The sequence below is a fragment of the Onychostruthus taczanowskii genome, unplaced genomic scaffold (assembly GCF_017590055.1).
Source record: "Onychostruthus taczanowskii isolate IOZ18803 unplaced genomic scaffold, ASM1759005v1 scaffold271, whole genome shotgun sequence".
Taxonomy (NCBI): domain Eukaryota; kingdom Metazoa; phylum Chordata; class Aves; order Passeriformes; family Passeridae; genus Onychostruthus; species Onychostruthus taczanowskii.
The window spans coordinates 107,254-131,783 of NW_024500029.1; the positions used below are offsets into that span (position 1 = coordinate 107,254).

The 24,530-nt window shown below is 49.6% G+C and overlaps 1 protein-coding gene across 1 annotated transcript; it reads left to right on the forward strand.

Moving 5' to 3' along the window:
* Nucleotides 1–844: 844 nt before the first annotated feature.
* Nucleotides 845–24,238, forward strand: LOC121337506 (serine/threonine-protein phosphatase 6 regulatory ankyrin repeat subunit C-like). The gene is made up of 19 exons (XM_041407651.1): nt 845–911; nt 996–1,113; nt 1,832–1,879; nt 2,359–2,427; nt 3,283–3,423; nt 4,083–4,151; nt 5,331–5,442; nt 7,760–7,831; nt 9,299–9,500; nt 12,082–12,169; nt 12,892–13,009; nt 13,913–14,132; nt 15,727–15,814; nt 17,242–17,325; nt 20,475–20,620; nt 21,431–21,513; nt 23,178–23,260; nt 23,697–23,788; nt 24,018–24,238. Exons 1-19 carry the CDS (start codon nt 845–847, stop codon nt 24,236–24,238), a joined length of 2,121 nt encoding a protein of 706 aa, XP_041263585.1.
* The last annotated feature ends 292 nt before the right edge of the window (nt 24,239–24,530 follow it).

Below are 24,530 nucleotides of genomic sequence, written 5' to 3' on the forward strand. Positions count from 1 at the left end.
TGGGCTCCTAAAGGGTCTTGGAAGGGTTCTAGGGGTGTTCTGGGAGGGTCCTGGAAGGGTTTCTAGAATGTTCTGAGCTCCTGGAAGGGTTTCTAGAATGTTCTGGGCTCCTAAAGGGTCTTGGAAGGGTCTTAGTCCCAAAATGAAAAAAAAATCGAGGAGATTTTTAATCCCAAAATTTAAAAAAATTTAAAATTAAATTAAAAAAAAAATTAAAATTAAATTTTAAAAAACTTAAAAGAAATTAGGAGGTTTTAATCTCAAAATGAAAAAAAAAAATCGAGGAGATTTTTAATCCCAAAATTTAAAAAAATTTAAAATTAAATTAAAAAAAAAATTAAAATTAAATTTTAAAAAACTTAAAAGAAATTAGGAGGTTTTAATCTCAAAATGAAAAAAAAAAATCGAGGAGATTTTTAATCCCAAAATTTTTAAAAAATTAAAATTAAATTACAATTACATTTAAAAAAAACTTTTAAAAAATTAGGACGTTTTAATCCCAAAATTTAAAAAAAACCCCTAAAATTACATTTAAAAACAATTAAAATTACATTTTAAAAAACTTTTAAAAAATCAGGACGTTTTAATCCCAAAATGAAAAAAAAATCGAGGATATTTTTAATCCCAAAAATTAAAAAAATTTAAAATTAAATTTTTAAAAAATCGAAATTAAATTAAAAAAACTTTAAAAAATCAGGACCTTTTAATCCCAAAATTTAAAAAAACCACTGAGGTTACTTGACAAGACTTGAATCCCAAAACTGGAACCCCGTGAGGAGGTTTCAATCCCAAAATCCCAATTCCTGACCCCCCTCTCCTGTCCCTCAGGCGTGGCATCCACGACATGTTCCCCCTGCACTTGGCCGTTCTCTTCGGCTTCTCCGACTGTTGTCGCAAGCTGCTTTCCTCAGGTGAGCCTGTCCCCGTGCCAGCCCCGCCCGGGTGACCCTCGGGGACAGGCGGGTGACGCCGCTGTCCCCCCGTGCCACCCCCAGGTCAGTTGTACAGCATCGTGTCCTCGCTGAGCAACGAGCACGTGCTGAGCGCCGGCTTCGACATCAACACCCCCGACAACCTGGGCAGGACCTGTCTGCACGCTGCTGCTTCCGGAGGGTGGGGACACCTGGGGACATGGGGACAGCCTGGGGACATGGGGATAACCTGGGGACATCCTAGGGACAGCCTGGGGACATGGGGACAGCCCCGACAACCTGGGCAGGACCTGTCTGCACGCTGCTGCTTCCGGAGGGTGGGGACACCTGGGGACATGGGGACAGCCTGGGGACACACCTGGAGATAGCCGGGGGTCAGCCTGGGGACATGGGGACAGCCCCGACAACCTGGGCAGGACCTGTCTGCACGCTGCTGCTTCCGGAGGGTGGGGACGTGGGGACACCTGGGGACAGCCTGGGGACACACCTGGGGACAGCCTGGGGACATAGGGATATGGGGACATAGGGATATGGGGACATAGGGATATGGGGACATAGGGATATGGGGACATAGGGATATGGGGACATAGGGATATGGGGACATAGGGATATGGGGACATAGGGATATGGGGACATAGGGATATGGGGACATAGGGATATGGGGACATAGGGATATGGGGACATAGGGATATGGGGACATAGGGATATGGGGACATAGGGATATGGGGACATAGGGATATGGGGACATAGGGATATGGGGACATAGGGATATGGGGACATAGGGATATGGGGACATAGGGATATGGGGACATAGGGATATGGGGACATAGGGATATGGGGACATAGGGATATGGGGACATAGGGATATGGGGACATAGGGATATGGGGACATGGGACAGCCCCGACAACCTGGGCAGGACCTGTCTGCACGCTGCTGCTTCCGGAGGGTGGGGACACCTGGGGACACACCTGGGGACATGGGGATAACCTGGGGATAGCCTAGGGACAGCCTGGGGACATGGGGATATGGGGACATGGGACAGCCCCGACAGCCTGGGCAGGACCTGTCTGCACGCTGCTGCTTCCGGAGGGTGGGGACACCTGGGGACACCTGGGGGGACACCTGGGGACATGGGGACATTCCTGGGTGCCTGAAGTACACTCTGGGTGGCCTGGGGGACACTCTGGGTGGCATGGGAACATTCTGGGTGGCATGGGGACACTTGGTTGTCATGGGGACATTTCTGGGTTCCTGAGAGACACTTTGGGAGGCCTGGTGACACTCTGGGTGACATGGGGACACTCTGGGTGCCGTGGTGACACTCTGGATGACATGGTGGCACTCTGGGTGACATGGGGACACTCTGGGTGACATGGGGACACTCTGGGTGGCCTGGTGACATTCCTGTGTCCCTGTCCCCTGCAGGAACGTTGAATGTCTGAACCTGCTGCTGAGCAGCGGCGCTGACCTGCGGAGGAGGGACAAGTTCGGGAGGTGAGGGACCCCAGGGCCACCTGGGTGGGGACATCCTGGTGTCCCCAAATCCCAGATCGGGGCCACCTGGGTGGGGACACCCCGGTGTCCCCAAATCCCAGAGCTGGGACCACCTGGGTGGGGACATCCCAGTGTCCCCAAATCCCAGACTGGGCTTGGGGACATTTCTGGGTTCCTGAGGGACACCAGCGCTCCTGCCTGGGACAGCCTCAGGATGGGGGCTCCAAACCCCGGCAGGTCCTGGAAGGGTCCCAAAAGTGTCCTCCAGGGTCCTGGGAGGGTCCTGGAAGGGTTCTTGGGGTGTCCTGGCAGGGTCCTGGAAGGGTTTCCAGAATGTTCTGGGCTTCTGCTGGGTCATGGAAGGCTTCTGGGGGCATGCTGAACTCCTGCAGGTCCTGGAAGGGTTTTGAGGGTGTCCTGGCAGGGTCCTGGAAGGGTTTCCAGAATGTTCTGGGCTTCTGCTGGGTCCTGGAAGGGTCCTGGGGGCGTGCTGAGCTCCTGCAGGTCCTGGAAGGATTCTCAGTGTGTGCTGAGCTCCTGCAGGTCCTGGAAGGATTCTCAGTGTGTGCTGAGCTCCCGCAGGTCCTGGAAGGGTCCTGGGGGTGTGCTGAGCTCCCGCAGGTCCTGGAAGGATTCTCAGTGTGTGCTGAGCTCCTGCAGGTCCTGGAAGGGTTCTGAGGTGTCCTGGGAGGGTTCTGCTGGGTCCTGGAAGGGTTCTGGGGGCATGCTGAGCTCCCGCAGGTCCTGGAAGGATTCTCAGTGTGTGCTGAGCTCCTGCAGGTCCTGGAAGGTCCCCACGGCTGCGGGTGTGTCCCCGAGGCCGTGCTGACCCTTTGTCCCCTGCCGTGTCCCCAGGACCCCCCTGCACTACGCGGCGGCCAACGGCAGCTACCAGTGCACGGTGACACTGGTGACAGCCGGGGCCACCGTCAACGAGGCCGACGGCAAAGGCTGCACGGCGCTGCACTACGCGGCTGCCTCCGACACCTACCGCAGGTGAGCGGGCACCGCGGGCACCGCGGGCACCGGGCGCTGGCACCAGCTCCTGGGGGCACTGGGGGCACTGGCACCAGCCTGGTGTGGCACCGTGGGCACTGGCACCAGCCTGACGTGGCACTGGGGGCACCAGGGGCACTGGCACCAGCTCCTGGGGGCACTGGGGGCACTGGCACCAGCCTCAGGTGGCACTGCGGGCACCGGGCACTGACACCAGCCTGATGTGGCACTGTGGGGGCACTGCGGGCACTGGCACCAGCTCCTGGGGGCACTGGGGGCACTGGCACCAGTCTGAGGTGGCACTGGGGGTACTGGCACCAGCTCTTGGGGCCACTGGGGGCACCGGGGACACTGGCACCAGCCTGACGTGGCACTGAGGTGGCAATGACAGTGGCACTGGGGGCACTGGCACCAGCCTGAGGTGGCACTGAGGTGGCAGTGGGAGTGGCACTGGGGGCACTGGCACCAGCCTGACGTGGCACTGGGGGCACCACAGGCACTGGCACCAGCCCGACATGGCACTGGGGGCACTGGCACCCGCCTCAGGTGGTACTGGGGGCACTGTCACCAGCCTGAGGTGGCACTGGGGGTGGCACTGGGGGTGGCACTGTGGTGTCCCCGTGGTGTCCCCGTGGTCACTGTCAGCGGTGCCCTTGCAGGGCCGAGGCTCACTCAGGACCCAGCGAGGAGGAGCCCCTGAAGGAGTCGAGGCTGAAGGAGGCGTTCTTGTGAGTGCTGGGAGGGACTGGGATGGACTGGGATTGAACTGGGATGGACTGGGAATGGACTGGGAGGGACTGGGATGGGCTGGGAATGGACTGGGAGGGACTGGGATGGACTGGGAGGGACTGGGAGGGACTGGGAATGGACTGGGAGGGACTGGGAATGGACTGGGAATGGACTGGGATGGACTGGGAGGGACTGAGATTGAACTGGGATGGACTGGGAGGGACTGAGATTGAACTGGGATGGACTGGGAGGGACTGAGATTGAACTGGGATGGACTGGGAGGGACTGAGATTGAACTGGGATGGACTGGGAGGGACTGAGATTGAACTGGGATGGACTGGGAGGGGCTGGGAGGGACTGGGAGGGGCTGGGATGGACTGGGAGGGACCGGGAATGGACTGGGAGGGGCTGGGAGGGACTGGGAATGGACTGGGATGGACTGGGAGGGACTGGGAAGGGACTGGGATTGAACTGGGGTGGACTGGGATGGACTGGGATTGAACTGGGATGGACTGGGAATGGACTGGGATGGACTGGGAGGGACTGGGAAGGGACTGGGATTGAACTGGGGTGGACTGGGATGGACTGGGATTGAACTGGGAGGGACTGGGAATGGACTGGGAGGGGCTGGGATGGACTGGGAGGGACCGGGAATGGACTGGGAGGGGCTGGGAGGGACTGGGAATGGACTGGGATGGACTGGGAGGGACTGGGAAGGGACTGGGATTGAACTGGGGTGGACTGGGATTTAACAGGGAATGGACTGGAATTTAACTGGGATTTAACGGGGATGGGCTGGGAAATAACTGGGATGGACTGGGAACGGACTGGGAATTAACTGGGAATGGACTGGTAATTAAGTGGGAATTTACTGGGCATTTAATGGGAATTTGCTGAGATTTTACAGAGAATTTACTGGGAATATACTGGGAATTTACTGGGGTTTTAGTGAGGATATACTGGGGTTTTACTGGGGATATACTGGGAATTTATTGGGGTTTTACTGGGAATCTGCTGGGAATTCCTCCCTGCAGAGCCTCGGGAGAGGAACCACCTGCTCCTGCTCCAAACCAAACCCACCCTCCTCACTCCCAGCACCCTCTGTGGGATTTTGGGGTTTTCCCCACAGATTTTTTTCACCCTTTTCATTCGTTTTTTGTCCTTTTTCCCAACTGCAGCTGTCTGGAATTCCTGCTGGACAACGGTGCTGACCCCTCCCTGCGGGACAAGCAGGGCTATACCGCCGTCCACTACGCGGCCGCCTACGGCAACCGGCAGAACCTCGAGCTGGTGAGGGCTCCAGGAGAGGGGAAATGGGCCCCAGGGAAGGGGGAAAATCAGCCAGGAAAGGGGGGAAATCAGCTCCAGGAAAGGGGGAAAACACACCTAGGGAAGGGGGGAAATCAGCTCCAGGAAAGGGGGAAACAGCTCCAGGAAAGGGGAAAACACCCCCACAAAATGGGGGGAAACACACCCAGGAAATGGGGGAAATCCACTAGGAAATAGGGAAAGTTACCCCCAGGAAAGGGAGGAAATCAGCTCCAGGAAAGGGGGAAACAGCTCCAGGAAAGGGGAAAACAGCTCCAGGAAATGGGGAAAACACCCCTAGGAAATGGGGGAAAACACACCTAGGGAAGGGGGGAAATCAGCTCCAGGAAAGGGGGAAATCAGCCAGGAAAGGGGGGAAATCAGCTCCAGGAAAGGGGGAAAACAGCTCCAGGAAATGGGGAAAACACCCCTAGGAAATGGGGGAAAACACACCTAGGGAAGGGGGGAAATCAGCTCTAGGAAATGGGGAAAACACACCCGGGGAAGGGGGGAAACACCCCCAGGAAATGGGGGAAAACACCCCCAGGAAATGGGGGAAATCTACTAGGAAATAGGCAAAGTTACCCCCAGGAAATGGAGGAAATCAGCTCCAGGAAAGGGGGAAACAGCTCCGGGAAATGGGGGAAATCAGCTCCAGGAAATGGGGGAAACAGCTCCAGGAAAGGGGGGAAAACACCACCAGGAAATGGGGGGAAAACACAACCAGGGAAGGGGGGAAATCAGCTCCAGGAAATGGGGGAAAACCCCCCAGGAAATGGGGGAAAACACACCCAGGGAAGGGGGGAAAACACACCCAGGGAAGGGGGGAAATCAGCTCCAGGAAAGGGGGAAAACAGCTCCAGGAAATGGGGAAAACACCCCTAGGAAATGGGGGAAAACACACCTAGGGAAGGGGGGAAATCAGCTCTAGGAAATGGGGAAAACACACCCGGGGAAGGGGGGAAACACCCCCAGGAAATGGGGGAAAACACCCCCAGGAAATGGGGGAAATCTACTAGGAAATAGGCAAAGTTACCCCCAGGAAATGGAGGAAATCAGCTCCAGGAAAGGGGGAAACAGCTCCGGGAAATGGGGGAAATCAGCTCCAGGAAATGGGGGAAACAGCTCCAGGAAAGGGGGGAAAACACCACCAGGAAATGGGGGGAAAACACAACCAGGGAAGGGGGGAAATCAGCTCCAGGAAAGGGGGAAACAGCTCCAGGAAATGGGGGAAACAGCTCCAGGAAAGGGGGGAAATCAACCCCAGGAAATGGGGGAAAACACCCCCAGGGAAGGGGGGGAAATCAGTCCCAGGAAATGGGGGAAAACACAAATAGGGAAGGGGGGAAATCAGCTCCAGGAAAGGGGGAAAACAGCTCCAGGGAAGGGGGTAAATCAGCCAGGATATGGGGGAAATTAGCTGCAGGAAATAAGGAAAATATCCCTGGGAAAGGGGGAAAATCACCCCAAGGAAGGGGGAAAACACCCCCAGGGAAGGGGGAAAATCCACTAGGAAATGGGGAATATCACCCCCAGGGAAGGGGGAAAACACCCCCAAGAAAGGGGGGAAAATCAGCCAGGAAATGGGGGGAAATCAGCTCCAGGAACTGGGGAAAATCTCCCTGGCAAAGAGGGAAAATCATCCAGGAAAGAGGGAAAATCCCCCCAGGAAAAGAGAGAAAATCCCCCAGGAGAAGAGAGAAAAATCCCCCCAGGAAAAGAGGGAAAATCCCCCCAGGAGAAGAGAGAAAATCCCCCCAGGAATGGGGAAAATCTGAGCTGGAGAGAAAATCTGAGCTGAAAAACTTGACCTGAGAGAAAGGATGGGAATGGGAGTCAGGAAAAATGGGAATTTTGGAATAGCCCATCCCCAGTTTTGGGGTTTTTGGGGTTTTGGGGTTGGGGGTTTTGGGGTTTGGGGGTCAGAGGTTTTGGGGTTTTGGTGTTGGAGTTTTTGGGGTTTTGAGGTTGGAGTTTTGGGGTTTTGGGGTCAGAGGTTTTGGGGTTTTGGGGTTGGAGTTTTTGGGGTTTTGGTGTTGGAGTTTTTGGGGTGTTGAGGTTGGGGTTTTGGGGTCAGAGGTTTGGGGACTTTGGGTTGGGAGTTTTTGGGGTTTTGGTGTTGGAGTTTTTGGGGTTTTGGGGTGGGAGTTTTTGGGGTTTTGGGGTTGGGATTTTTGGAGTTTTTGGGGTTTTGGGTGTTTTGGGGTTGGACTTTTTGGGGTTTTTGTCCCTTCTGCAGCTCAGGGTGGGTGTGGGAGGCTCCGGGGTCAGTTCTGGATTTGGGGTTTTGTCCTTGCAGCTCCTGGAAATGTCCTTTAACTGCCTGGAGGATGTGGAAAGCACCGTTCCAGTCAGCCCTTTGCACTTAGCTGTGAGTGCCTGCGGGTCCTGGAAGGGTTCTGGAAGGGTTCCTCGGGGGTTCTGGGCTCCTGCAAGACCTGGAAGGGTTCTTAAAGGGTCCTGGAAGGGTTCTGGAAGGGGTCCTCGGGGGTTCTGGGCTCCTGCAAGACCTGGAAGGGTTCTTAAAGTGTCCTGGAAGGGTTCTGGAATGTCCTGGAAGGGTTCTGGAAGGGTTCCTCGGGGGTTCTGGGCTCCTGCAAGACCTGGAAGGGTTCTTAAAGTGTCCTGGAAGGGTCCTGGAAGGGTCCTGGGGGTTTTCTGGGAGGGTCCTGGAAGGGTTCTCAGGGTGTTCTGGGTCCTGGAAAGGTTCTGGAATGTCCTGGGAGGGTTCTCAGGGTGTCCTGGGCTCCTGCAGGTCCTGGAAGGGTTCCCAAAGTGTTCTGGAAGGTCCTGGGAGGGTTCCTGAGAGGTTCTGGGCTCCTGCAGGTCCTGGAAGGGTTCTGGAGGGTCCTGGGAGGGTTCCTGAGGTGTTCTGTGTCCTGGAAGGCTTCTCAGGGGATTCTGGGCTCCTGCAGGTCCTGGAAGGTTTCTGGGGGAGATATTTCTGGGAGGGACACTTTGGGTGCCTGAGGGACTTTTCTGGGTACCCAAGGGACGTTTCTGGTTACCTGAGGGACACTTTGGGTATCTGAGGGACACTCTGGGTACCTGAGGGACATTTTGGGTACCTGGGGGACACTCTGTGTACCTGAGGGACATTTTGGGTACCTGGGGGACACTCTGTGTACCTGAGGGACATTTAAGGCACCTGGAGGACACTTTGGGTACATGGGGGACATTTCTGGTTACCTGAAGGACACTTTGGGCACCTGAATGACATTTGGGTACCTGAGGGACAGTTTTGGTTACCTGAAGGACATTTTGGGTACCTGAGGGACATTTCTGGGTACCTGAAGGACACTTTGGGTACCTGAAGGGCATTTTGGGTGCCCTCCAGGTACCTGGGGGACCCTTTGAGTTCCTGAGGGACACTTTGGGTACCTGAGGGACACTTCGGGTACGTGGGGGACACTTTGGGTACCTGAAGGACATTTTGGGTGCCCTCCAGGTACCTGGGGGACACTTTGAGTTCCTGAGGGACACTTTGGGTACCTGAGGGACACTTCGGGTACGTGGGGGACACTTTGGGTACCTGAAGGACATTTTGGGTGCCTGAGGGAAATTTTGGGTACCTGAGGGACACTTTGGGTGCCTGAAGGACACTTTGAGTTCCTGAGGGACATTTCTGGTTACCTGAAGGACACTTTGGGCACCTGAATGACATTTGGGTACCTGAGGGACAGTTTGAGTTCCTGAGGGACACTTTGGGTACCTGAAGGACATTTTGGGTGCCCGAGGGAAAATTTGGGCACCTGGGGGACACTTTGAGTTCCTGAATGACATTTCTGGGTACCTGAGGGACACTTCCACCTGCCACCTGCGTGTCCCCTGTGCCCAGGCCTACAATGGTCACTGTGAAGCCCTCAAGGCTCTGGCTGAGACGCTGGTGAACCTGGACGTGCGGGACCACAAGGGCCGCACCGCGCTCTACCTGGCCACGGAGCGCGGCGCCAGCGAGTGCGTGCAGGTGCTCACCAGCCACGGCGCCTCCGCCCTGGTCAAGGAGAGGAAGAGGAAGTGGACGCCTCTCCACGCTGCAGGTGGCACCTGGGAGGGTTCCTGAGGGGTTCTGGGAGGGTTCTGGAAGAGTTCTGGAATGTCCTGGGAGGGTTCTTGGGGTGTTGTGGGTCCTGGGAGGGTTCCTGAGGGGTTCTGGAGGTCCTGGGAGGGTTCCTGAGGGGTTCTGGGAGGGTTGTGGAAGAGTTCTGGAATGTCCTGGGAGGGTTCTTGTGGTGTTCTGCGTCCTGGGAGGGTTCCTGAGGGGTTCTGGAGCTCCTGAAGGTCCTGGAAAGGTTCTGGAAGGTCCTGGGAGGGTTCCTGAGGGGTTCTGGAAGGGTTCTGGAAGAGTTCTGGAATGTCCTGGGAGGGTTCCTGAGGGGTTCTGGGGCTCCTGAAGGTCCTGGGACAGTTCTGGGGGTGTCCTGGGAAGGTCCTAGGAGGGTTCTCGTGGTGTTCTGGGGCTCCTGAAGGTGGGAGCGTTCTGGAAGGGTTCTGGAATGTCCTGGGAGGGTTCCTGAGGGGTTCTGGGCCTCCTGAAGGTCCTGGAAGGGTTCTGGGTGTGTCCTGGGAGGGTTCCTGAGGGGTTCTGGGATGTCCTGGGAGGGTTCTTGGGGTGTTCTGGGTCCTGGGAGGGTTCCTGAGGGGTTCTGGAATGTCCTGGGAGGGTGCTTGGGGTGTTTTGGGTCCTGGGAGGGTTCCTGAGGGGTTCTGGAGCTCCTGAAGGTCTTGGGAGGGTTCCCAAAGTGTCTTGGGAAGGTCCTGGAAGGGTTCTGGGGGTGTCCTGGGTGGGTTCCTGAGGGGTTCTGGAGCTCCGGAAGGTCCTGGGAGCGTTCTGGAAGGGTTCTGGAATGTCCTGGGAGGGTTCCTGAGGGGTTCTGGGTCCTGAGGGGTTCTGGGGCTCCTGAAGGTCCCAGAAGGGTTCCCAAAGTGTCTTGGGAGGGTCCTGGAAGGGCTGGGGACAGGGCTTAGCAGAACCCACAAACCCCAGGGGATGAGTTTCTTCCTGAGGGGTTTGGGGTTTCTGGGGTTTTGTTGTCTCTTTTTGCCTTGTTCCTCTGCCTCATCCGTCTTCCTCATCCCTCTTTTCCTTCTCCCCCTTATCCTCATCCCTCTTTTCCTTCTCCCCCTTATCCTCATCCCTCTTCCTCATCCCTTTTCCTCATCCCATTTTCCTCCTCCCTTTTCCTCCTCCCTCATTTCCTCCTCCCTTTTCTTCCTCCCTTTTCCTCATCTCATTTCCCTCCTCCCTTTTCCTAATCCCCTTTTCTTCCTCCCTCATTTCCTCCTCCCATTTTCCTCCTCCCTTTTGCTCATCCCATTTTCCTCCCCTTTTCCTCCTTCCTTTTCCTCCTCCCTTTTCCTCATCCCATTTTCCTCCTCCCTTTTCCTCCTCCCTCATTTCCTCCTCCCTTTTCCTCCTCCCTTTTCCTCCTCCCCTTTTCCTCCTTCCTTTTCCTCCTCCCTTTTTCTCATCCCTCATTTCCTCCTCCCTTTTCTTCCTCCCTTTTCCTCATCCCATTTCCCTCCTCCCTTTTCCTAATCCCCTTTTCTTCCTCCCTCATTTCCTCCTCCCATTTTCCTCCTCCCTTTTCCTCCTCCCGTTTCCTCCTCTCCTTTTCCTCCTCCCTTTTCCTCCTCCCGTTTCCTCCTCTCCTTTTCCTCCTCCCTTTTCCTCCTCCCGTTTCCTCCTCTCCTTTTCCTCCTCCCTTTTCCTCCTCCCGTTTCCTCCTCTCCTTTTCCTCCTCCCTTTTCCTCCTCCCTCTTTTCCTCCTCCCTTTTCCTCATCCCATTTTCCTCCCCTTTTCCTCCTCCCTTTTCCTCCATCATTTCCTCCTTTCCTTTTCCTCCTCCCTTTTCCTCCTCCCTTTTCCTCCTCCCTCATTTCCTCCTCCCTTTTCCTCCTCCCGTTTCCTCCTCTCCTTTTCCTCCTCCCTTTTCCTCCTCCCTTTTCCTCCTCCCTCATTTCCTCCTCCCTTTTCCTCCTCCCGTTTCCTCCTCTCCTTTTCCTCCTCCCTTTTCCTCCTCCCGTTTCCTCCTCTCCTTTTCCTCCTCCCTTTTCCTCCTCCCGTTTCCTCCTCTCCTTTTCCTCCTCCCTTTTCCTCCTCCCGTTTCCTCCTCTCCTTTTCCTCCTCCCTTTTCCTCCTCCCGTTTCCTCCTCTCCTTTTCCTCCTCCCTTTTCCTCCTCCCGTTTCCTCCTCTCCTTTTCCTCCTCCCTTTTCCTCCTCCCGTTTCCTCCTCTCCTTTTCCTCCTCCCTTTTCCTCCTCCCGTTTCCTCCTCTCCTTTTCCTCCTCCCTTTTCCTCCTCCCGTTTCCTCCTCTCCTTTTCCTCCTCCCTTTTCCTCCTCCCGTTTCCTCCTCTCCTTTTCCTCCTCCCTTTTCCTCCTCCCGTTTCCTCCTCTCCTTTTCCTCCTCCCTTTTCCTCCTCCCGTTTCCTCCTCTCCTTTTCCTCCTCCCTTTTCCTCCTCCCGTTTCCTCCTCTCCTTTTCCTCCTCCCTTTTCCTCCTCCCTTTTCCTCCTCCCTTTTCCTTCTCCCTTTTCCTCCTCCATCATTTCCTCCTCCATTTTCCTCCTCCATTTTCCTCCTCCCTTTTCCTCCTCCGTTTTCCCCGTTCCTGTGCCCAGCTGCCAACGGGAACACGGATTCCCTGCACCTCCTGATCGACAGCGGCGAGCGGGCGGACATCACCGACGTCATGGACATCCACGGCCAGTGAGTGCCACCTGCGGCCACCAGAGCCACCTGGGCCAGGCAGGGAGACCTGCTGGGAGGTCCCAGCTTGAGATAAGGACCAGGAGAGATCCCTCAGCGGCTCCAGCACGGCCAGAACGGGCTGGAATTTGGGATATTCGTTAATTGGGTTTATTAGTGATAAAATCACGGGGGGATCGTGAGAGGGAAAATGGTTCCAAAGGAACTTCTCCTGACCTTCCCCAGCTCTTCTGCTCCTTCCTGAGGAGTGGGAGCTGTGCTCAGTCCATCCCACGTCCTCTGCACAAGAACCTTCCATTTTTTCCTGCTTAAATATCTTATCCAGAGGTGCCACCACCATCCTAAGTGTCCTTCACCCCCATTCCTGTGTCCTTCACCACCGTGGTTTCCATGGATTCTCCATCCCTTTCCCCTCCAGTTTCTTGGTGGGTTCCATGAATTGTCCATCCCATCCCCTCCAGTTTCTTGGTGGTTTCCATGGATTCTCCATCCCATCCCCTCCAGTTTCTTGGTGGTTTCCATGGATTCTCCATTCCTTTCCCGTCCAGTTTCTTGGTGGTTTCCATGAATTGTCCATCCCATCCCCTCCAGTTTCCTGGTGGTTTCCATGAATTTTCCGTCCCTTTCCCCTCCAGTTTCTTGGTGGTTTCCATGAATTCTCCATCCCATCCCCTCCAGTTTCTTGGTGGTCTCCATGCGTTCTCCATCCCTGTCCCCCCCAGGACCCCTCTGATGCTGGCCATCATGAACGGCCACGTGGACTGTGTCCATCTCCTGCTGGACAAGGGCTCCACGGCCGACGCCGCCGACAAGAGGGGCCGGACCGCGCTGCACCGGGGGGTCAGTGGGGTCTGGGGTCACTGGGGGTCTGGGTCAGTGAGGTCTGGGGTCTGGGGTCACTGGGGGTCTGGGTCAGTGGGGTCTGGGGTCACTGGGGGTCTCTGGGGGTCTGGGGTCACTGGGTGTCTGGGGTCACTGGGGGTCTGGGTCAGTGGGGTCTGGGGTCTCTGGGGGTCAGGGATCTCTGGGGGTCTGGGGCTCCTGCTGGGCTCTGGGCTGCTGGTCCCACCCAGGGGTGGGGGCGCTCGCAGGGGGTTTGTGTTGTTTTAGAAGTTTTATTCTGGTTTTGGTCTCATGCGAAGAGTGAGATCATGTAGACGTTATAATTCTATTAAATATTGATATGTAGATATAGATAAATTGATATATAGATAGAGATATGTAGATATATAGATCTATAGCTAGATATAGATATAGGTGTAGATAAATTGATATAGATAGATAGATACGTAGATATATAGATATATATAGATATATGAGATATAGAGATATATAGATATAGACATAAGAAAATATAAAAAAAAGCCTGAGGTATCCCACTAAGCCAGCACCGAATCTGAAAAATATAAAATATATAAATATATATATAAATATAAATTATATATATAAAGGATTAAACAAACCTAAAACCTGAGGCACCCCACTAAGCCAGCACAGAATCAGAAAAATATTAAAAATATAAATATAGATATATATACACATAAATATAACTATATATAATATAGTTATATACATAAATATATATAATATTGTATATATTATGTTGTATACATATATATATTTATATAATATAAATATATATACACATATAATACGTAAATTTAAAAAATACACACACACAAAACCACACAAAAAGCCGAGAGCCGGGGGCTCGCCGTTAACCCCCGCGCTGCCGCGCCGCAGGCGGTGACGGGCTGCGAGGACTGCCTGGCCGCGCTGCTGGACCACGATGCCTTCGTCCTGTGCCGGGACTTCAAGGGCCGCACCCCGATCCACTTCGCCTCGGCCTGCGGGCACCTGGAGGTGCTGCGCACGCTGCTGCGCGCCGCGCTCTCCACCGACCCGCTGGACGCCGGCGTGGACTACAGCGGCTACTCGCCCATGCACTGGGCCTCTTACAGTGGTGAGAGCCTGCCCTCTCCTCTCCTGGGTTTTTGGGGTTTTTCTGGGAATTTTTTGGCGTCCATGGTGGACTACAATGCCTTTTTTTGGGTCTGTGGTGGACTACAGCGGCTACTCGTCCATGCACTGGGCCTCTTACAGTGGTGAGAGCCTGCTCTCCTCTTCTCCTGGGATTTTTGGGGGGAAGGGGGAGATTGATTGTAGTCCGTGGTGGGCTACAGCGGCTACTCGCCCATGCACTGGGTCTCTTACAGTGGTGAGAGCCTGTCCTCTCTTCTCCTGGGATTTTGGGGGGGTTTTGGGGGTATTTTTGCGTCCGTGGTGGACTACAGCAGCTACTCGCCCATGCACTGGGCCTCTTACAGTGGTGAGAGCCTGCCCTCTCTTCTCCTCGGATTTTGGGGGTTTTTTTGGGAATTTTTTGGGATCTTTTTTGGGTCCATGGTGGACTACAGCGGCTACTCGCCCATGCACTGGGCCTCTTACAGTGGTGAGAGCCTGCCCTCTCCTCTCCTGGGTTTTTGGGGGTTTTGGGGTTTTTTTGGGAATTTTTTGGGGTATTTTTGGGTCCATGGTGGACTACAGCAGCTACTCGCCCATGCACTGGGCCTCTTACAGTGGTGAGAGCCTGCCCTCTCTTCTCCTGGGATTTTTGGGGTTTTTTGGGGGTTTTCTGGGAATTTTTGGGGGTTTTTTGGGGGTTTTTTGGGTCCGTGGTGGGCTACAGCAGCTACTCGCCCATGCACTGGGCCTCTTACAGTGCTGAGAGCCTGCTCTCCTCTTCTCTTGGGATTTTGGGGTTTTTCTGGGGTTTTTCTAGATTTTTTGGGGAGGTTTTCTGGATTCTTTTGGGTTTTATTTGGGGCTTTCATAGTGGACTGCAGTGGCTGCTCGCTCATGCACTGGGCCTCTTACAGTGCTGAGAACCTGATCCAGCTTCTCCAAAATCCAGCTGGTCTTCACCTCATTTTGGGTTTTGGGGATTTTGGGATTTTTCTGGGATTTTTCTGGAGATTTGAGGTTTTTTGGGGGTTTTTTTGGGTTTTTTTTTGGGTCCGTGGTGAACTACAACAGTTACTCACCCGTGCACTGGGCCTCTTACAGTGGTGAGACCTTGCCCTATGTCCTCCAAAATTTGGGGTTTTTTTTCCTTTTGCTTTGGGTTTCTTTCTGCCCCTGTCAGGCTCCTTAAAACAAAAAACAATGAATTTGGGAAAGGAGCAATTCCAGAGCAGCTTCCTGCAGGATTTTTGGGTGGCTGCAGGTGGGACTGAGGCATCAGGAAGGGACATCCCTGTGGGGGCTGTGAGTCCTTCAGGGAATTAAAACCCTAAATTCCTTCACGAAATTAAAACCCTAAATTCCTTCAGGAAATTAAAACCCATTAAAAACGTGGAATAAAAACCTCCCCAAGCTGCTGCCAGTAGGAAATGAATCCTCTGGGAAGGGTTTTGGGCACTTTTTGGGGTCTCTGGCTCATTGAGCAGCTTGGGGTCACTCCCAACTTGGACTCGATGATTTGGGGGGGCTTTTCCAACCTCTGGGATTTTGGGATTTTGGAAAAGCTGCTCCAGCTGCTGCTCCTCTCTCCTCAGGGCACGAAGATTGTCTTGAATTGTTACTTGAACACAACCCGTTTGCATACCTAGAAGGAAATCCCTTTACTCCATTGCACTGTGCAGTGTAAGTGACACCCCGAAATAATTCTGGGTTTGGAGCCCCCGGATGGGCTGAAAGGGGAGTTTTACCCCAAAATAATTCTGGGGTTTGGAGCCTCGGGATGGGCTGAAAGGGGAGTTTTACCCCAAAATAATACCAGGCTTTGGAGCCCCTGGAATGGGCTGAAAAGGGGAATTTTACCCCAAAATAATTCTAATAATTCCATGCCTTGGAGACCCTGTAAGGGGAGTTTTAACCCAAAATAATTCCAATAACTCCAATAACTGCAGGCCTTGGAGCCCCTGGGTTGGGCTGAAAGGGGAATTTTATCTAAAAATAATTCCAATAATTCCAATAATTCCAGACCTTGGAGCCCCCGGGCTGGGCCGAAGGGGGAGTTTCCCCCCAAAACAATTCTGGGGTTTGGAGCCTCAGGATGGGCTGAAAGGGGAGTTTTACCCCAAAATAATTCTGGGGTTTGGAACCCCCGGGCTGGGCCGAAGGGGGAGTTTCCCCCCAAAACAATTCTGGGCTTTGGAGCCCCCGGGCTGGGCTGAAGGGGGAGTTTCCCCCCAAAACAATTCTGGGCTTTGGAGCCCCTGGGCTGGGCTAAAGGGGGAATTTCACCCCAAAACAATTCTGGGGTTTGGAACCCCTGGGCTGGGCCGAAGGGGGAATTTCACCCCAAAACAATTCTGGGCTTTGGAGCCCCTGGGCTGGGCTGAGGGGGGAGTTTCCCCCCAAAACAATTCTGGGCTTTGGAGCCTCTGGGCTGGGCTAAAGTGGGAGTTTCCCCCCAAAACAATTCTGGGGTTTGGAGCCCCCGGGCTGGGCTGTGGGGGGAGTTTCCCCCCAAAACCATCCTGGGGTCTGGAGCCCCCGGGCTGGGCTAGAAGCAGAGTTTCCCCCCAAAACAATTCTGGGGTTTGGAGCCCCCGGGCTGGGCCAAAGGGGGAGTTTTCCCCGCAAAACAGTTCTGGGGTTTGGAGCCCCCGGGCTGGGCCAAAGGGGGAGTTTCACCCCAAAACAATCCCACCCCCTCCATGAAGCGCAGGCCTTGGAGCCCCCGGGCTGGGCTGAAGGGGGGAATTTCACCCCAAAACAATTCTGGGGTTTGGAGCCCCCGGGCTGGGCCGAAGGGGGAGTTTCCCCCCAAAACAATTCTGGGGTTTGGAGCCCCCGGGCTGGGCTGAAGGGGGAATTTCACCCCAAAACAATTCTGGGCTTTGGAGCCCCCGGGCTGGGCCGAAGGGGGAGTTTCCCCCCAAAACAATTCTGGGGTCTGGAGCCCCCGGGCTGGGCCGAGGGGGGAGTTTCCCCCCAAAACAATCCCACCCCCCATGAAGCGCAGGCCTTGGAGCCCCTGGGCCGAGGGGGGAGTTTCCCCCCAAAACAATCCCACCCCCCCCGAAGCTCAGGCCTGCCGAGCTCCCCCTGCGCTCTCCCCTCAGAATCAACAACCAGGACGGCACCGCCGAGATGCTGGTGGAGGCTCTGGGTGCCAAGATTGTCAATAGCAGAGATGCCAAAGGAAGGTGAGCCCGCCTGGGCAGGGAAAGGGTTAAATTCATTAATTATTTAGGGTTTGCATTGGTTGCATTTTCATTTGTTAATGTTTTAATTGATTGTTTGGATTTATTGCTTGGATTTGTTATTTTAATTGATTATTTTGATTTATTTATATAATGATTTTATAGCATAGTTTTTATAACATAATTTTATATTATTGATATTTATTAATAATTGTTAATGTAATGATTAGGGTTTATTAATTTATTAAATTGTTTAATTTATTATAATAATTTAATTTATTATAATAATTTAATATATTGTTTTGATTTATTACTTTAATGTATTATTTTAATTTATTTTAATTTTTATATAATACTTGTAATATAATTTTTATGGTTTTATATTAATTTATTAATAATTTAATTGTTAATAGAATCATTAGGATTTAATAAATTATTACATTATTATAATTGATTATAATTGAATTTATTATTTTGATTCATTATTTTAATTGATTATTTTAATTTATTTGCATTTTAATTTTTATATAATAATTTTATAATATAATTTTATATTATTGCTATTAATGTATTAAGAATTTAATGTTTAATAGAATCATTAGGGTTTATTAATTGATTACATTATTATAATTTATTATAGTAATTTGTTTTACTTTATTTTAATTTATTTGTATTTTAATTTTTATACAATAATTTTTATAATATAATTTATATTATTGATATTGATTTATTAATAATTTAATTGTTAATAGAATCATTAGGATTTAATAAATTATTACATTATTATAATTGATTATAATTGAATTTATTATTTTGATTCATTATTTTAATTGATTATTTTAATTTATTTGCATTTTAATTTTTATATAATAATTTTATAATATAATTTTATATTATTGCTATTAATGTATTAAGAATTTAATGTTTAATAGAATCATTAGGGTTTATTAATTGATTACATTATTATAATTTATTATAGTAATTTGTTTTACTTTATTTTAATTTATTTGTATTTTAATTTTTATACAATAATTTTTATAATATAATTTATATTATTGATATTGATTTATTAATAATTTAATTGTTAATAGAATAATTAGGATTTATTAATCTATTAAACTACTATAATTCATTAAAATAATTTAGTTTATTATTTTATTATTTTAGTTTATTATTTTATTTATACTTTAATTTTTATATAATAATTTTTATAATAGAATTTTTATATTATTGATATTAATGTATTAAGAATTTAATTGTTAATAGAATAATTAGGATTTATTAATCTATTAAACTACTATAATTCATTAAAATAATTTAGTTTATTATTTTATTATTTTAGTTTATTATTTTATTTATACTTTAATTTTTATATAATAATTTTTATAATAGAATTTTTATATTATTGATATTAATGTATTAAGAATTTAATTGTTAATAGAATAATTAGGATTTATTAATTCATTAAATTATTATATTTTACTTTATAATAATTTATTAAATGTATTAATTTATTAAATAAGGTATTAAATTAATAATTTAATTTGTTAATTTTACTTTATTAATATTGATTGATTCCTAATTTCTTTAATTATTATTCTAGTAAGGATTGTGGGTTTGTTGAAAGAGCCCAGCAGGGCTGCAGCCAGGATGGACTCAGAGTCACGAGTTTTATACAATTATATATAAATTAAAATGATAAATAAATAAATAAAAACGAGGGTTTTTAAAATTATATGTATATAAAATAAATATATAAAGAAATATATGCATTATTATACTATAGATATTAAATAATAAATATGTAAATAAATACATTAATAAAATTAAATTAAATTAAAATTAAAATAAAATAAAATAAAAATAACATAAAATAAAATTTTAAAATAAAATAAAAATTTTAAATTAAATTAAAAATATTCATTTCAAACATTATTAATGTAAAAACTATAAAATAAAAATATGACTGTAATGAAAATATAAAAGCTCAAACTTTAACCCTCACCATCCATGCTGTGAAAATGTGAAATTTATGAAATAATTTTTTAATAGAATAAAATAAAATGAAATAAAATAAAATAAAATAAAATGAAATGAAATAAAATAAAATAAAATAAAATAAAATAAAATAAAATAAAAATAAAGTAAAATAAAATAAAAGTAAAATAACATAAAATAAAATTTAAAAATGGCATAAAATAAAATTTAAAAATGGCATAAAATAAAAATAACATTAAATAAAATGAAATAAAATGAAATAAAGTAAATAAAGTAAAATAAAATAAAAGTAAAATAACATAAAATAACATAAATTAAAATTAACCAAAAACAACATAAAATAAAATTTAAAAATGGCATAAAATAAAAATAACATTAAATAAAATGAAATAAAATGAAATAAAATGAAATAAAATGAAATAAAATGAAATAAAATGAAATAAAATGAAATAAAATGAAATAAAATGAAATAAAATGAAATAAAATGAAATAAAATGAAATAAAATGAAATAAAATGAAATAAAATGAAATAAAATGAAATAAAATGAAATAAAATGAAATAAAATGAAATAAAATGAAATAAAATGAAATAAAATGAAATAAAATGAAATAAAATGAAATAAAATGAAATAAAATGAAATAAAATGAAATAAAATGAAATAAAATGAAATAAAATGAAATAAAATGAAATAAAATGAAATAAAATGAAATAAAATGAAATAAAATGAAATAAAATGAAATAAAATGAAATAAAATGAAATAAAATGAAATAAAATGAAATAAAATGAAATAAAATGAAATAAAATGAAATAAAATGAAATAAAATGAAATAAAATGAAATAAAATGAAATAAAATGAAATAAAATGAAATAAAATGAAATAAAATGAAATAAAATGAAATAAAATGAAATAAAATGAAATAAAATGAAATAAAATGAAATAAAATGAAATAAAATAAAATAAAGTAAAATAAAATAAAAGTAAAATAACATAAAATAACATAAATTAAAATAAACCAAAAACAACACACAATAAAATTTTAAAACAAAATAGAAATTTTCAATTCAATTGAGAACATGAATGCAAATCGTGACCAATCTGAAAGCTGTCAATGAGGAACGCGGCTGCAGCCTGAGCCCCCCCTCTGCCCCCAGGACCCCCCTTCACGCCGCTGCCTTCGCAGACAACGTCCGCGGGCTGCAGCTGCTGCTGCGCCACCAGGCCCAGGTGGACACGGCCGACAAGATGGGCAGGACCCCCCTGATGGTGGCATCGGAGCACGGGCACACGGCGGCGCTGGGTGCGGCACCGCGGCGCCTGGACCCTGGGGGGCTGGGGGGGCTGGAGGGGCTGGGGGCACCTGGACCCCCAGAGTTCTGGGGTTTGGAGCTCCTGTAGGGGCTGGGAGAGGAGTTTTATCCCAAAATGATTCTGGGGTTTGGAGCCCCCAGGATGGGTTGGGTTGGGCTGGGCTGAAAGGGGAACTTCACCCCAAAATGATTCTGGGATTTGGAGACCCTGGAGGGGCTGGAAGGGGGGGTTTTATCCCAAAATAATTCCAATATTTCGATGCCTTGAAGCCTCTGGGCTGTGCTTAAAGGGGAACTTTACCCCAAAATGATTCTGGGGTTTGGAGCCCCCAGGATGGGTTGGGTTGGGCTGGGCTGAAAGGGGAACTTCGCCCCAAAATGATTCTGGGATTTGGAGACCCTGGAGGGGCTGGAAGGGGGGGTTTTATCCCAAAATAATTCCAATATTTCGATGCCTTGAAGCCTCTGGGCTGTGCTTAAAGGGGAACTTTACCCCAAAATGATTCTGGGGTTTGGAGCCCCCAGGATGGGTTGGGTTGGGCTGGGCTGAAAGGGGAACTTTACCCCAAAATGATTCTGAAAAATATCGAATCTAAACGTGAGGCACCACACCTTGAATGTCAGAACTACAGCCTAAAGCAGCACAAAATCTGAAAAATACAAAATCTAAACCTGGGGCACCGGGTGCTGCTCCTCCCAGAGGAGGGGACACAGCTGTCCCCTCTCCTGGCAGGCTCTGGGGACATTTTTTGCCTCTTCCTCACCAGTTCTTCTCCTCCTCCTCCTCCTCCTCCTTGCAGAGTTCCTGCTGTTCCAAGCAAAAGCAAATATTACTGTGCTGGATGTCAACAAGAACACAGCTCTTCACCTGGCCTGCAGCAAGGTGGGGACATGGGCGGCCTGGGTGGCACCTCTGGCACCTGGGTGTCCCCTGGGCCGTGGTGGCAGCCAGGGGCTCGTGGTCACTTTGTCTAACCTATGGTGGTCACTCCCAAGCCATGGTGGTCACTTTGTCCATTCCATGGTGGTCACTTTGTCCAACCCTTGGTGGCAACCAGAGGCTTGTGGTCACTTTATCCAGGCCATGGTGGTCACTCCTGAGCCATCGTGGCACCAGAGGTTTGTGGTCACTTTGTCCAACCCATGGTGGTCACTTTGTCCATTCCATGGTGGCACCAGAGGCTTGTGGTCACTTCGTCCATTCCAAGGTGGCAACCAGGGGCTTGTGGTCACTTTGTCCATTCCATGCTGGCAACCAGAGGCTCGTGGTCACTTTGTCCATTCCATGGTGGTCACTTTGTCTACCCCATGGTGGTCCCTCCCAAGCCATGGTGGTCACTTTGTCCAACCCGTGGTGGCAACCAGAGGCTCGTGGTCACTTTGTCCATTCCATGGGGGTACCAGAGGCTTGGGGTCACTTTATCCAAGCCATGGTGGTCACTCCTGAGCCATGGTGGCACCCAGAGGCTTGTGGTCCCTTTGCCCATTCCACGGTGGCAGCCAGAGGCTTGTGGTCACTTTGTCCATTCCAAGGTGGCAGCCAGAGGCTTGTGGTCACTTTGTCCATTCCATGATGGCAACCAGGGGCTCGTGGTCACTTTGTCTAACCCATGGTGGTCACTCCCAAGCCATGGTGGTCACTTTGTCCATTCCATGGTGGTCACTTTGTCCAACCCTTGGTGGCAACCAGAGGCTTGTGGTCACTTTATCCAGGCCATGGTGGTCACTCCTGAGCCATCGTGGCACCAGAGGTTTGTGGTCACTTTGTCCAACCCATGGTGGTCACTTTGTCCATTCCATGGTGGCAGCCAGGGGCTCGTGGTCACTTTATCCAAGCCATGGTGGTCACTCCTGAGCCATGGTGGCACCAGAGGCTTGTGGTCACTTTGTCCATTCCATGATGGCAACCAGGGGCTCGTGGTCACTTTGTCCATTCCATGGTGGCAGCCAGGGGCTCATGGTCACTTTGTCCATTCCATGGTGGTCACTTTGTCCATTCCATGATGGTCTCTTTGTCCAACTTGTGGTGGCAACCAGAGGCTTGTGGTCACTTTATCCAAGCCATGGTGGTCACTCCCAAGCCATGGGAGCAACCTGTGATGGCAACCAGAGGCTTGTGGTCACTTTGTTCATTCCATGGTGGCAACCAGAGGCTTGTGGTCCCTTTGTTCATTCCATGGTGGCAACCAGAGGCTTGTGGTCACTTTATCCAAGCCATGGTGGTCACTCCTGAGCCATGGTGGCACCCAGAGGCTTGTGAACACTTTGGCCAACTCATGGTGGTCACTTTGTCCATTCCATGGTGGTCACTTTGTCCATTCCATGGTGGTCTTTTTGTCCATTCCATGGTGGTACCAGAGGCTTGTGGTCACTTTGTCCAAGCCATGGTGGTCACTCCTGAGCCATGGTGGCACCCAGAGGCTTGTGGTCACTTTGTCCACGCCGAGGAGGGAAAGGTGGGGGGACAGCAGGTGCCAGGGTGACCTGGGGGAGGAGGGCAGTTCAGGGAATGGTTCTGCTGCCCTGAGTGTCCCTGTGTGTCCCCAGGGCCATGAAAAGTGTGCCTTGTTGATCCTGGGGGAAACCCAAGACCTTGGCCTTATCAATGCAAGTAACAGTGCTCTGCAGATGTGAGTGTTTGCACAGCTGGGGGAACTGGGAATGGGGGAATGGGAATGGGGGGAATGGGAATGGGAGAGTTTGGAAAGGGAAAACAATAAACAGATCATGAGTTCGGAAAACTGGGAAATGTGTGAACGGGCGAGCCACGAGCCTGCCCTTGAACCCACTCAAAATATTTTGGCAGGGGGTGTTCTGTGGGGTTTTGTGGTGGGATTTTGTGGTAGGGTTTTGGGGTGGGATTTTGGGTGGGGTTTTCTGCTAGCATTTGGGGTGGGATTTTGGATGGGATTTGGGGTGGGATTTTCTGGTAGGGTTTTGGGTGAGATTTTGGGGTGGATTTTGGATGGGTTTTGGGGTGAGATTTGGGGTGGGATTTTCTGTTAGGGTTTTGGGGTGAGGTTTTAGGGTGGCATTCAGGGGTTGCAATGCTTTGTCCCTCCCCAGGCCGCTGCACATCGCGGCGAGGAACGGCCTGGCCTCGGTGGTGCAGGCCCTGCTCAGCCGCGGGGCCACCGTGCTGGCTGTGGATGAAGAAGGTGCGTGTGCCCCCGGGGCTGCCGAGGGACTGCAGCACCCTGGGGAGCGCCCGGAGCCCGGGACGGGCTCAGCCACAGCCGCCCGGGGCACCCTGACACGCCCCATTCCCCATCCCACACCCCATTCCCAGTCCCACACCCCATTCCCCACCCCACACCCCATTCCCAGTCCCACACCCCATTCCCCACCCCACACCCCTCACCCCTCACGGCCGGCTCCGTCCCTCAGGTCACACCCCAGCCCTGGCGTGTGCCCCCAACAAGGACGTGGCCGACTGCCTGGCACTGATCCTCTCCACCATGAAGCCTTTCCCGCCCAAGGACGCGCTCGGCTCCTTCAGCCTCAGCCTCCTCACGAACTGCGGCATCGCGGCCAAGGCGGCGGCGGCGGCGGCCTGCGGGGCCCTCCCGGTGCCGGTGCCGGCCTGCGGGGCCCTCCCGAGGGATTGATGGGAGCCATTTCCTCCCCGGTGCTTTTCTTTCCTTCCCAGAGTTTTGTTTCCCCCCTGGCATCTTTGTTTCATTCCTGCTGTTCCCTTCCCACCATTTTTGTTTCCTTCCCAATGTTTTTGTTTCATTCCCAGAGTTTTTGTTTCCTTCCCAGTGTTACTGTTTCATTCCCAGCATTTTTCTTTCATTCCTGGTGTTTCATTCCTTGTGTTTCCTTCCCAATATTTTTATTTCCTTCCCAACCTTTTTGTTTCATTCCCAACCTTTCCTTCCCAGAGTTTTTGTCCCCTTC